General features: G+C 41.2%; 1 protein-coding gene across 1 annotated transcript in view; it reads left to right on the forward strand.

The window, feature by feature from the left end:
* The window catches only part of SORCS3 (sortilin related VPS10 domain containing receptor 3), a 293201-nt gene that overhangs the window by 238447 nt on the left and 40144 nt on the right, over nt 1-14610 (forward strand). Inside the window, exon 15 of the mRNA XM_065843270.2 lies at nt 14050-14167. Within this exon, the coding sequence (XP_065699342.1) occupies nt 14050-14167 (118 nt within the window). The remainder of the gene's footprint in view (nt 1-14049; nt 14168-14610) is intronic.

Here is a 14610-nt window from a genome sequence, read left to right on the forward strand (position 1 = left end):
GAGAATCAATGCCTTTCTATTGCTACTGGCCATCCTCTGAACTAAGATAAGATATGCTGGTTGGACGTGCACGGATATTGTGTTTCTGGGTAGAAATGCCAATGATTTCAAGAAGCTGATGACAGGAGCACAGTTTGAGATTAGCATCTGACGATGATTAGCTGATGATGGGATCAGTGGGAGCTCTTAGAGTAGAAGCAGGTCTGAGGCAGAGAGACCAAGACTCTGTTCATATTTGTGTGCTGCCAAACTGGGCAGGTTAGTGGCTTTTAAAGATTTTTCTTTCATCCTGGAAAATGCAAAATATTTCATCTAGTGGTCTTGGCTGATTCCTGTCAGGGACAATTTCTTCCATTGATTTGTATCAAAGTGGTCTGTGTTCACCTATTTCAGAAAAATAATATTCTGGAGAGAACGTGTATTAAATAGTCATTATACTCCAACAATTACAAACATATTACATTATTAACAATGTTATCATAATACTATCTTATTAAAATCAGTATATCAGTAGAATGACTATTATTGCCAACCTTCATTTTGTGGCACATCCTGTGAGGGGCTCTCTGGCCTGTAGGAAGCAGCCGCAGTTTTAGCACTGAATTTCATACCACTTCGTGGTTGTTACATGAGGAGTTGCAGTATCTGTCTGTACTGTACAAGCATCCTAAGCTTTCTGGATCTTTTGTGCTTCGTGCTTTATATACATATCCTAAAAGAATGCTAAAAAACTTACCAGTGTGGTAAAATCTGTAGATTTGCATGTAGGGGCATTATATGATTCTGAGTATCGTAGTGTACTTTGAATTGGAACCTACTTCTAGTGGGGAATTGGACAAGATATCTTGCAGAGGTCTGCTCCAACATAAATTATGGGTTGGGCGCATTCTTAGGTGACCCAATGAATGCCTAGAAAGCACTAGTCTACAGGTTTCTAACTTCTGTCCTGTAGCCCTTGCTGGTGTTGCTCGTCTATCTTTTAATGATTTCACATTCTGATGGGTCATATATAACATTTCTGTGTTGACAAGCCATAGGGCAGCATGTTACTCGCCTGAGGTTGTTCATCAGGGGAAAGGAATGAGATTGTATTCCCTTCTAGTCGACTGTGATATATCCAAACAGAAGCAGTATTTGCTCAAGAGAATTGCTAGTCTGTACCATTCAAATCAAGAGACAAGATGTTTCTGTGGGTCTAGATTATGGCTTTTTATTGTTCCAGCTCTGACTCGTAGTTGTTACCCCTGCCACTTCATCTCCAAACCTACATAAAGAGAAATAACCTTTTTTCATTCACAGTCTTGCAGAGCTTTGCTATTATTTTAGGGACCCATTATATGTATGTGCACAGACACTCATTTATAGATGGGGATCATTACGTTTGTCTGTGCTGATAAGTATATATTTATGTAGACACACCCACGTGTGTGTATATAAATATATGTGTTTCTGTGTGTGTATACTTGATGATCCATATATATCTGTGTACGCATCATTGAGCATTAATGTTTTCAGTGAGAGGATTTAATACAAGCTGGTCTGCCAACATTGCTGTGACTGCTGCCCTTGGCTATGTGTATGTTAGAAATGTAATGATTGTAAATGAATAGGTTATGAGTCCTGGCCCTTTTGAACACCTTCTCCTTTACATGGCCATGCAGCTTTACCAGAGATGAAGTGGGAGCATTTTTTATTCCAAGGAGACCCATAAAATTACTGGCAATCCATCACTGGGTGGCAAAATAGTGGGGCAAAATTAATAAGTAATTGAGAAATGTTGTAAAAGGTAAGGTGGAGACCAGAAGAGGTTTGATGTAAGAAAGAGAGCATTAAGAGCACAGGCCATATTGAGTCAGACCAGAAGTCCCACTAGCTTGGTTCCATGCTCCAGCAGTGGCAAATAAAGAATGCTAAAAATATATATTTTTAAAAAGCATTATTCCCTTGTACAGTTTTCTTATTTACAGATATTTGCGAATAAGTGATTTTCTTGGCCACAGAATCACAGAATGTTAGGGATTGGAAGGGGCCTCAAAACATCATCCAGTCCAATCCCCCTGCCTGAGCAGGAACATCCAGATGAGGTTACACAGGAAGGTGTCCAGGCGGGTTTTGAATGTCTCCAGAGTAGGAGACTCCACAATCCCCCTGGGCAGCCTGTTCCAGTGTTCTGATACCCTCACTGAGAAGAAGTTTCTTCTCAAATTTAAGTGGAACCTCCTGTGTTCCAGTTTGAACCCATTACCCCTTGTCCTACCATTGGTTGTCACTGAGAGGAGCCTGACTCCATCCTCGTGACACTCACCCTTTATATATCTGTAAACATTAATAAGGTCACCCCTCAGTCTCCTCCAAGCTAAACAGACCCAGCTCCCTCAGCCTTTCCTCATAAGGCCAAATATAGTATTCTTTGTATTTCTAAGATGTTCTTGATTTTTTATATTTTTTGAGGTTTTTTCCTCTCCAAATCCCTTTAAGAATTTAGCAGTCACATTATTCTGTGCCCAGGAGCTCCATGAGTTAACTTATTCTGAAGAGCTGACTGACTTGTGGAAGACATTAGCAAAGTATGTACAGGTCTGAAGGCACCATGGACAGATTCTGATTAGCACTCAGCTGAGATCTGGCAGATTGAGTAAGAGAGGGGCAAGAGCTCCCAGGTGCAAACTCTCACCAAGTTCAAAATTACATGAGAGTCAGGAGTCATTTTCCTGTCACTTTCTGATAAGGTGATTATCATCTTTAAGCAAGGCAACATTGGCTGCCTTCTGCTCAACTCTTGCTGTCACATTTAAAAGCTGATAGAGGAAAGAAAATTACAAGCTGATACAATGTCCTTGAAAGATTCTGCCCCTTTGGCTAACGGTGGGGACCTGCAGATCCATCACCTCTGAGTGGTTGTGCTGAGAAAAGGTGAAAACAGGTGATAGAAAATAGTTCCTTTGCTGGAATGTGGCCAGAGGGGCTTGGCCTTCTCCCTGCTGGGCCAGTCTTTGCCCTCCATAGCATAGCTGGCACCCCTGCTTGCAACCTCAGCAACATGGCAGAAACACAGAGAGATTGTTCTTCCTAAAAGGAACTGTGGTTCTTGTCCAATATGTTTAAAGAAAAGGCACAAACACAGTGTTCCTCAATTCCTATGGCCCAGCAGAAGCCTTCAAACTCTCCTGCCATCAATCTGGTCTCTTTTCACTTCATTCTGCTTGAGAAAAAGAGAAAGAAGCTGTCCGGAAAAGAAAAAGACAGATTTTTCTTCTGTATCTTCTGCTGCTGAGCTCAACAGAGGATTTGGTGAGGAGGGAATCTGGAGGAAAGATTTCACCAGAGGTCTGCAGAAAGCTATATCCAACTTGCAGCTCAATGCAAAAAAACAACAGAAGGGATCATGTACGAGGGCTGTTGTGGTGAAGGATTTTGAAGTCTGCCCTTATTTATTAATCTTCACTTCTTTTGGGAAACAGTGCTGACCAGTCAGCCTGTGCCTGCTCTCAGACCTACCAAAACTGTCTGGTATTTGAGAGATTGGAAGGCAGCTTTCAAAACTCGGCTTATCCAAGTTGCATAGGTACCATTAGATACCTAGAAAGAATGGGTAGATTTTAATTGTTAGTCCCCATTGTGGTTTTATTTTGCATTTCAGCTTTCCTTTCTTTTTATGTTTATTGCTAAATCTGTTTGTGGTGCAACTGGCTTTGTTATTGGCTATGGATTTTACTGCAAGGCTTTGATGTGTCCTTGTGAGTTCACTGCACTGTCCTCACTCATGGGCTGTGCAAACTGCAGTGTGTAAACCTACATAAGGACTCTTCAGAATGGGATCCATGAAATTAAAATGAATCTGTGAAAATAATGACTGCATACAGACAGAAAAGTAACATTTTTAACTTGATCTGAGAACAAAAATTACGAATATAATTATTAAGTTAGGAAACCAAAACGATTGAGAGGATGTTGGCATTTGCTATAGTGAGCTGCATTTCTGTATCATCTCATCTAATTTCAAAACCTTCTGGAAGTAATTAATAGCTGGGACTTTGCAAGAAAATGATCAATGTGCTAATGCCATCAAGTGACTTTACAATGGACAAGAAAATGTGTGTTATAGGAATTCACATTTTATCCCAGCAGATGATCAGTTTATACCTCAGAGTAAGACAGTTGATTACCCATATCATTATCTTTGTTTGCACGACTTAAAAACATTATTAATGATCACAAATTAATCAGTGTCACTTCTTCCTCCCATCTTCCTCCCTGCCAGAGAAGTACTGTATTTGTTTGCTTTTGGATTGCTGCATGAGTTCACCTGAACAGCTCACAGAGGCACAATATTGATGGTGCCTCTGATAGTTGCACTATGAGGTGACATCTTTCTGTGGCACCTGAATAGACAAATCAGGTGATGAGAACATCTACTTAGAGTGATCTTTCTCAGAAAGCAGTGTGTGATTTATCAGGCCTTGGGAAGAAGGCGTCTGTGACCTGAGATCAGTTCCCAGCAGTTGTGCCGTGTACTCAGAAGATTCCTGGCAGAACCTGTAACACATGGAGAAGGCATCGGGCTCTGTGGCATGTATTGTCTGGCTTTGGCTTTCCGGGACAAACATCGCTCTCGTTGGAGTTATACTATTTACAGTAGGTCAAATATGACGCTGAAGAAATCAACACCATTAGTTGTATTCCACAGGTAGGGAAATTGAGGCAGAACAAGAGACGTGCCCATGGTCAGTCACTCATCAGGATGTCATGGAGAGCATCAGTTACATCTTTACATCAGTTCTCCTGAGTCTCAGATGAGAACTCCACTGTGCAGACTTTTCCCATTTTTCAGGGAGAAGGAGATGTTGAGATATGTCTTTAATGCTCAGACAGGGTGGATGGAGAGCAGGGAGGAGGACTAGAAAAAGGTGTGCTGACTGGAGGCTTTTATTCACTGAATAAAAATCCCTCACAGAAAGAGCCAGAATGAGCACTGGTTTGATACATGATTTCCCTAAGTAAAAGGACAAGTGTTGCCTGATGACAACACAATCCAGATATTCTCATCTAGAGGCTAATGGGCTTTCTTTTGCTTTTAAGTAAAGACACATGGATTATCAGTCCTGTGTTGTCCTCCTGCTAGCAACTGGCCTGGACTGTGGGGTGAACAGTCAGGGGTAGGGTGCTGTGCACATGTATGTTCCTCAGAGCCTTTACCTCTCTGTTAGAGCAAACCATGAAATATTCTGGTGCCCTGATCCCACCAGCCCTCAGGGACTAAGAAGCCATACGGTCTCAGCACCTTTTCAGCTCAGCTTGGCCCTGATCCTGTGCAGGGCAGAGGGTGGGACAGCACACCAGCTTTTCTGGGAGCTGGGAAGCCTCAGAGCTGGGTTGGCTGCAGAGGTCATTCTAACAGATGTTTTCATCATTGGGTTGCAGTGACTGATGGACAGGAGCGCTCAAGAGGAACAGTATTATAGTTTGAAGCATCTCACATGGTTCAGGTAGTGCTACAAGCCTTTGTTCTGATGAGAGCTTTTCCTTATATGATCACTGTACATGGTTTCATTGTTTCACAATCCCTTTGTAAGTGGTCAGCCAGCTCCTCATGCTGTTGCCCAGACAGGTACAGATCTCATCCCCTCTTCTGAGCCACCTTCTCTCTCATACACTGTGCCAGGCAAAGCTTGTCCCCCTGCTTCACTGCAAACTGGCCCTGTCACATATGTTTGGAGCTTACATCTTCAGAGCAATGGCTTCCACATCTGTGTTGGACATCTCTGCTTGGAAATCTGCTGATTCATAGGATGAAAGACTGGAATGACTGAACATGCTGTGGTTATCCAGCTTCTGGCAAAGGGGCAGCACCTGCCTCTGTTGGGACCACAGACCTATTAGCGGAGGAAACACTCAGATTGCTGATGCCTGCCAGAATATTTTCTAGAAGAGGGAGGCAGCATCTTCAGGTTTCAAAGCTGTCAAAAACTGGTTGTCTTTTATGAATGCTTCGAAGAAGAGAGAGAACACTTCTGAAAAACAGCATTAAAAATTAATGTGCTTTCCCATCCTCCTTCCCAGGTGTCTCACACTCTCTTTCATGTTGCTGGGATTTCTTTTGAAGCAATTGTCATGTAAAGTGGTTTGGGAACATTCACAATGAATTTTTTAGAGACCAGATTTCAAAAGGTTTGGTTTGTCATTCAGTAAGTTCTTATTTTGATAGCACTTTGGTTTTTTGTGTGTGTGTGGTTTTTTGTTTGTGTTTTTTAAAGTCTCTGTCTCCCCCATTGCCTTGTTCATTATTTGTGCAGCTAATGAAGAAATTGAGCCCAAGCTGTAGGGCTGCTTTGTAATTATACGTTCTGCAGTTTACTTACTAATTGCACTTGGCATTACTTGCTAACTAAAAGATCATGCTGTACCATGTCATTTGTAGTGGTTTTCCTCTTCTGGAACTTTAAAGGAAGTGTCCATTGAGCTGATGACTGTTTTCCAAAACTTAAGGAAAAAGGTCAGCCATGACTGTACTGCAGAATTTTTATTGCAAGATTTTGGTTTTTTCTCTCTGTTCACAGAAGCTCTTCCCCTGCCCCATCCATCCCTCCTGACCTGGAATCTGGTAATGATAGAGCTTTCCATGACCAGTTCAATATGGATTGTCAGTCAGAGGATCTGACCAATATTTTGAATTTCTCTTCTGTGGAAAATCTCCATGTCATGCATTCAGTTTCACTTGGAGGTGGAAATAAACCACTTCCTTCAGATTTCATCTGCATGAGAAATTCCGTGAAATTCTCACTTGACCCTTCCCCTTGGGAGACAGAATACAGACCAAGATTTACTTGAACAATTTTGTCATCATGAAAGCTGCTGTCTGCTGTTGGTATATTCTTGGTAGTTTCATTGTTGCTGTTTTTATCCCTCTGAGTAGTAACAGTAGAATAAGGCTGTATATTTAAGATAGACCATAGGATTTACATTAATTGGCACCAACTGAAAATCTAGATCCAAATGGATGGTATATTTTATTTGGAAGAAAATGTATCTCTTCTTTCTAGAAAAAAATGCCATTTTTTCTTACTCTTTTTACTCATGAACAGAAGTACAGCAGCCATGAATCACCACTGAGTTGCCCTCAGGCTGTTGTTCCTAGTTAGCAGGTCAGCCAAAAGCAACTGAATTAAAACCTCCAAAGTGTCTCTTAAAGACCATATTTATTGTTTAAGAAAAAAACTAGACAGTGGTTTTTTTTGTCGTCAATTGCCTGCCTTTCCAGAGTCATCTTTCATCTTTTATTTTTCCTTTGTTTCCAGTCTCTTGCTCCCTGCATCATCTCACCAGTCATGAGACAGTGTAACTCTCACTCTTCCATGCTCCCTAATTACTGATCCATGTCTCTTTCAATTAGTTTCTACTTCCTTGTCTCAGTCCCTTTCCATCCAATTTCCAAGTAACCAGTGACCTCCTTTAACGCTAATTCCATCTAATCTCTAATAAAAAACAATTGGGAGGTTACACAGCCCATTTGGTTTTCTCTAAAGTCATGATTTATGTTTAATTCATGGGGAAATAGCTCATGTCTCACTTCTCATTCATAAAGCCTAAGCCCGCCAGCGCAATTTGCAACTGTTCCATTGCTGCTTATGTGGTTTTGGCCCTAACATCTCAGCTTGCACATAGGACCTGGTCTTGCTTTACTGCTACTTTCTTACACACAGCTTGCTTCAGATCCATATTTCATAACAGGCCCTCTTTTTGTGTGTGTGTGCAGTTGTCAGCATTTTCTTTTATTGTCTCAAAAGCTATAAATGTCAACAAGTGATAGAGGTACATTTATATACCAATTCCTTCTATAAGTGTGTGCACTGAGCCAGGATCTCTAGCATAAGCTCACAATTTTCCCAGGTAATGTAGGACCAGGATAGCCCAGCTGGTGGAGAGAAAAATCCAAACTAAATCAAGGCAACTATGGAAGTAGAGAGAACCTCATACAGGGACACAGTTCATGTTCAGCTAGACCTTGTTTGTTTGGCTGGATCTTGGCTCTTTCTGTTAGACAATGTCCCCACCTCTGGTCTGTGTTACCCAGCACCCTGTCTCAGAGGAAATGGCAGTGATTGTTTTGTGTTACCTCCCTATAGTCATGCCATGTTGACGCTGAACTAATAATTTCACTTGGAGAATGGAGCACTGGGGTATAAAGTACCATAACCAGCAGCAAACCCCAGCTCAGATCTGGCTAAGCTTCTTAGTTCTGTCTCTGTGCTGGTTGTATAAGTGCCAGAATTGGTCTCACAGAAGAGCTTTATTCTCCAGGCTTGCCAAGAGCCACAGGAATGGAAATGCAGAGCTGAGAGAAATGCAGGTTTACCTGGCAACTGCTGAGGTCCACGTCTACGCATCATGCCCAAAAGTTAAATGGCCTTAGAGTTCATGAGAGCAGATCAGCCAAATTTGAATAGCTCTGATCCCTGACTTTTGCACTGATGGGTCCCAGCTGAGATTGCATGGACCTACCCTGGGTGACTCAACATGAGCCCATCTGATACCTATCCTAGATGCCTGTAGGGAGGAACTCTCCTGTCTCTGCCATGCCACTATGTTGAGGGTGGTATTGGCCAAGCCCTGCTTGTGAAACCACATTGGTAGTACTTGCTGGGAAAGTCTTGGTTACTTGGTTAGCTCTTAAAATTGCAGCAGTAGCACTATGTGCTTCTGTTTGATGGACATCAAAGAGCGAGTGAACACCTCTGGTTGTGGTAGATTAGCCACTCAGTGCTCCTGCAGCTCTGATTGCCCAGATCTGAGGCTTGCCCTGGTCTTGGTCAGGTAACTTCAACCCCTCCAGAGGACTAGAAAATAAACAGCACACTTGTTTCCATGGCAGAAGGTGATTCTTCCAGACTGTGCTTCATAGCACTTCTTGAGTCTACCCATCAAATACTTCCGGTGCTACCTGTTAGAGGTGCAGATGTAAATAAAGAGGAATGTTAACTGAAGTCAGAGGGCAATTTTGCTTCACTTTCTCTCCCTGTACATTCCCACAACAAAAGTGCCAATTCAGGTCAGATGAAACATTTACTGATTTGCGTGATTTTTTTCTTTTTTTTTTTTTTTTTGTTTTGTTTGTTTGTTTGTTTGTTTTTTTATACTTGCTAAGACACTTCCTCTGCAAATGTTTTTCTTTTACAATAAAAGAGGAAAAAAGCCATGGTTGGTTCTAGTGTTTCCTATATGAAACAGTCTATTTATGATGACACTGCAATTAGCTTTTCCTCCAGTGTTATCAATGGAAGTATATATTTGGCTCTCTATCTAGTTTTCTGTTAATCCATCCACTTATCTGGTTGTATAGTTCATCTCAAAAAGTGTTGTCTATTAAGTATATTTGTATTTCTTGCTTTTATTTTACATTTAGATATTCAAAATGCTTAAAACTTAGCCTATTCTGCAGGGGCTAATCTTCTTAAAATCTGACTTCAGAGTCCCCCAGGGTACTTTGTGAGAAACAAAATGAGGTACCATTTCGTCTCCCTTACCTTGTTGACGTCTAGTGAAGAAAAAATGCTTCAGAAAGGAGGCTTCATTTGACGTTTTGTGTAGTGACGATGAGTTTATCAGCTGTTTCCTTCCTTTGTGTCTTCAGTCATCTGTCTCACCGATTGGTACAGCTGAGGACAGGAAGCCTTACCAGGGACCTTGACCATTATCTCCCATTACACACAAAGGAGCTAGGCTGACTTGTAAAGATAGAAGTCCTCCATCTATATCCAAACCAGAACAACCAAGTACTGGCAGCTTCAGTGCGTGCTTGCTCCGTATAATGTCCTGCCAGTTTACTTTAGACATGATAGAAGGGGACTTGATTTAGATATAAAAACATTTCTATGTCTGTGCCTTGGCAGCTTGTCTGAAACTACCAGCAGGGACAGATCCAAGTGGATACAGCTGATGCCTTTCCTGTGAGCCATACAGGAGCTATTACTTGAGAAGATCTGTTTCTCACATCCTAGGCAGGGACAGGGATTGAATCTACGCACCAGAGGTGGATGAGTTGTTATCTTGTGACCCACAATTCATTCAGCTGATCTGTCAGAAATGAGCAGTATTGAATTACATTGAAAGCGCAACTCTCAAGAATGCAAGGAATGATAAGGTAAAAGCAATGCAATTTGACAAGAGAACATTGTGTAAATGTAAAAAGCCTTTCAAATAGTTTCTGTACAAGGTTATCCAGTCACTATATACCACATTTGTGAATTATTGTGTATTTAAAAAACTAATGAAAGATATAATTATAGTAGCATTACCAATCACCTTTTCCAAAATGACTCCATCATGAATCCATAAGCATTTTTGAATTGTTTTCCAGGTTCCTAATAGTTTTTCTGCAAATTGATGACATCCAGCCCTGGCAATAAAAGCCTTGCCTTGTTTCTCCAAAGAAGGGATTGAGGAGCTGCTTCTGGTTTCCTAGCAAAGGTTTCACTGTGGGTTATGCATAGAGCACTTGAGAAGATGCTGTCCTATTAGCTAAGATTTTATGTGGAGTTTTAACTGGTTATGCTGAGGGACAGAACAAAAATCTATCCCATCTAAAGCCACTAAATGGCTTAGGTTGGAGAACCATTGTTAAATTGAGCTTAGTCAGAAAACTGACTCTGTCTAAATGCCATCTGAGTTCTTGTATTTATTGCTTCTCAAGGACTTCCAAATCAGACTGCCTAGATGGAGAAAATCAAAACATGCTTTTTGTGTTGGCTTTCTAGAGATGGACCTTGAAAAAACAGGTTTCTTTTGTCTTCCATCCTTGCAACAATGAATTAAGAGCTCTCAGACCATGGTAGACAAAGTTATTAAGGCAAAATATGTAGTACCTTATGTCTCCTTTCCCCCTGTATCATCTTGGCAGTTTAGCTAAATTTATTTAAAAAAAAAAATCCACCTCCCTAATTTAGTGAGCATACAAAACAAATGAGAAACAAAGGCACATGGGAGTTGAATAAGATAATATAAATGAGATGGTATCTTCAAAGCAATGTGAGGACTCATCAGTTGAGTAGGGAAAAATAAACTCCCACCAATGCCTTTTTCCATCTCTTTCCTTGGGACTTGTTTTATCCAGCCACTCTGGATACAGAAATCCAGATGTATGTACTGAAGCACTTAATGCTAAGTAGTTACTGATAGCCTAACGCTAGCAGTTTTAAGACATGGCAGATCTTTGCTGTCTGACCAAACCTCTCTGTTGATCCTGGCCACCCCAAAACAGATATGGTGGGGAGGGGTCATGTGGATGCACCTTAATCACTATGGAAAAGTTTCCAGTGATATAGTTCACAAAATCGATGAAAACGGGGTTCAACTGCAATATGTGATTTTGCTCAGCCAAAGTTTGTTCACTGTGATAGTTTGTTTAGCCATTTTTAATTCCACAACAGGTGAGGAGTTCAGTCACTTCCCAAGGAAAACTGAGAATCCAGTGGGACCCCATACGGATAACATAGCACTCTTTTCCATTATGTTTGCCAGCTCTCACAGAAGTTTCAAATGCACAGCAGAATTATCTTGAAATGTAATGTAACCATCATCATGTTGACTGGTCAATCAAAAATTGCTGTAGGTGTCTGAGTTGCATTATTGGTAAGCAGTGCACTCAGGACGCAGTTGCTTGTTGGCTGCTCTGCATATGAGCAGCTCTTATTGCTGAAGGCTGCATCGTAATGGTTGATCAGGCTTAAGAAGCTTTTTATTAGCAAGGCGGGAGGCGGGGGGGAAAGTTTCTACTTTAGGAATCAGGTGACCCAGAACCATCTCTGCAGCACAGAGAAAAACATCCCTGTCTGTTCACACTCCTCTAATTACATTTAGTGTAGTATTGTTTCCATCTAAATTATAGCAATTATATACAAAGATCTTCTTTGAAATCATTTAATTAAAGAGTTGCTAATGCTCTGTGCTTTTGGAATGCTAATATATTGCCTTCCAATTAGGAAACCTTGCTTTTTCCATTAATTATGATTATCATCGAAGAATTTCAATGGTAGAGGGGTTTTAAAGCTTTTTAAAATAGATTTAAGCAAGTGGTTCTGGTGATTTTTGTAAAGCATGAAGAAACCTTTTGCCCTCTTGCTGGACAGTTAGCTAAGGGTCAATTTGAAGAACATTTCCCTTGAGATGCATTGGCTGCCAAAGCATTGGATTTCTCCAGCCGTGTTATCTTCGGGGTTCAGGCAAGTGTTTGTGTTCAATTATGTTCTCCCCTCCTCTTGCCACATTTTCTGTGTAAGAAACATCCAGGTCAAATCCTGAACTGGTGTAAATCTGTTTGACTGAGTGAATTCTGCCTGCTGAGTTGGCATTTTTCAGGAATGACGTTTCAGTCATGCATCACACCAAGGGCAAGCAAGATTCATGGGAGAGCTGCCCAGCTGTGAGGTAACATGGTGACCAGATGTGCACTCTGTAGGAGTATGTGCTGAAAGCAGCTGTGGCATATGAGCTGGTGGGATTTACCCAGTGCCAAGGGAGAGTGGAGATGGGAACTGCAGTTACAACTCCTACCCGAGTACAGTTTCAGAGGCCTTCTGCATCCCCCCTCCATGCTATAATATTTCCCAGTCCTTTCTCCTTCCACTGAGTGCCCTGACACCCTTTATTGATATGGTTTTTGTGGGATGATTTTGGTCCAGGATGTGCCTCGTCTGTTGAGGAAAAGGAATTGCAGTTTCTTCTGTAGCTTTGTTTGAATGAGGTGGTGTTTTCTATCGCTGGTACCCCACAATTAGGACTACACTAAGAAATGTTCTGAAGGTTCAGCAACAATCTATCTAATAAATCCATTCCTACAGACAAGTCCTTCCCCACCTCCTCATTTGTAACCTGTGGATGCATTTGTCACAAGTTCCTCTTGTATCCTCTCCCCTTCTTGTCAGCTTCTTGGAGCTTGCCTCTGTGAGGCTGAACTTGGGTTTGCTGTGGACGGGTTTCTATTTCCACAACTCCAGGCTCTCAGATCTCTCCCTGATACCCATGATCTGAGACAGGTCTAAAAGGGAGAATGGCTGATTCCTGGATGGTCTCTTTTTTCATGAAAAACAGCACAATGATGAGGAATTTTGGTGCAGGCTACAGTCTACAGGAGGATTTGCTTTAGCGGTGAAGGAAGAGCAAAGCCTACAACCCTATGTGATTACAATGTAAATTAAGATGAACTAGAGTAAAGAATGCAAGCACACTGGGGACACAGCAGGATTCTGGATTGCAGTCAGTGCTTGGAAATTTTCTCTTTTGTTTCTCTTTCACTTTCATAGGGATATTTGTAAATTATCTGTCTCATTGTTTTTTAGTCTGCAATAATTAAACCAACAAAAACTTATATCTCATAAGTGGCTTAAGTAAAAAAGTGAGGTGAAAGATTCATTATAATGAAAAAAAAAAAAGCATTCTTTCTCTACCCCCTAAATCTCGCAATAAGTGTGATACAGTGACATTTGCTCCTTCATGAGTGTCAGAAAAGATTCAAGTTTCAGTACATACAGAGGGAGGGAGGCTGCTACATTTGCAGGTCACTTGCCTACAGTCCATATCCCAAATACGTTATTTCAGGTGTTCCTTTCCAACTCATTAAGTGCTAAGTTTGTGCAACATAAAAGCTCGGCAGTAAAGAAACTGAGTCATCTAAGAAGGGCTTTTGATTTTAGACAACTAAACCCATATATTCATCCAAATAACTTCCTTGACATTATACACATTACTTTCAATCTGGTTTTTTATTGTTCTGAGTGATACCTAGCTGTCAGTATTAGACTTGGGGCCCTTGTGCTAAGTACTAGGGGCATGGAAGATTGTCCAACATGACTGTACAAAGAGTCAGGGAAAGGCTAAACAATCCTAGGATGTCACAGGAACAGGAAAATGTTATTTATAACTGAATAACATTTTCTGGCATCAAGCTTCATGACGGCATATTGGTTTCTGCAACCAAGTTTCATGAGAAGTTATTTGCCTAATGGAAGTGTATCTCTGGCTGACTCTCTTCTTTCTTTATTCTTCTCCCATGCTCAGAGTGTTTGGGCACTTCAGCCTCCGTTCTGAATGGCAGCTGGTCAAGGTGGACTACAAGCCCCTCTTCAGCCAGAGGTGTAACAAGGATGACTACCAAACCTGGCATCTGCACAATCAGGTATTCCCTATGAGTACTGAGGGCATGAGGGGAGCTCCTTTTCCCATACTGTGTTGCCAGATAGGAATGTATTTGTTGTTTTCAGTAGAGCATATGGATTTATTGCATCCATCAAGTCACAGTTCTAACCTGTTGATGCTTTACTTCCCCTGAAGCATAGGCATGAATAAACATGGGGCTAGTCTTCTGTGGGCAAGTTATGGAGATCGTTAACTTCTCTTTGTATGAAAATATTCTATTGCACCAGTTGGATCGTTTTGCCCTCAGTGCTCAGGGCAATGTAAAACCTCACCTTGTGACTGAATTGTAGGAGACATTGAACTCTTTGTAGCTCCATCAGTGACTCATAAAAATAATTTTCTTTCACGTTGCCTTTATTTTCCCTACTCAAAAATGAAAATAAAAACATTTATTCATCCTGCAGGTCCTGCAGGTGTCTGTAA

This window comes from Patagioenas fasciata, chromosome 8 (genome assembly GCF_037038585.1).
Source record: "Patagioenas fasciata isolate bPatFas1 chromosome 8, bPatFas1.hap1, whole genome shotgun sequence".
Taxonomy (NCBI): Eukaryota; Metazoa; Chordata; class Aves; order Columbiformes; family Columbidae; genus Patagioenas; species Patagioenas fasciata.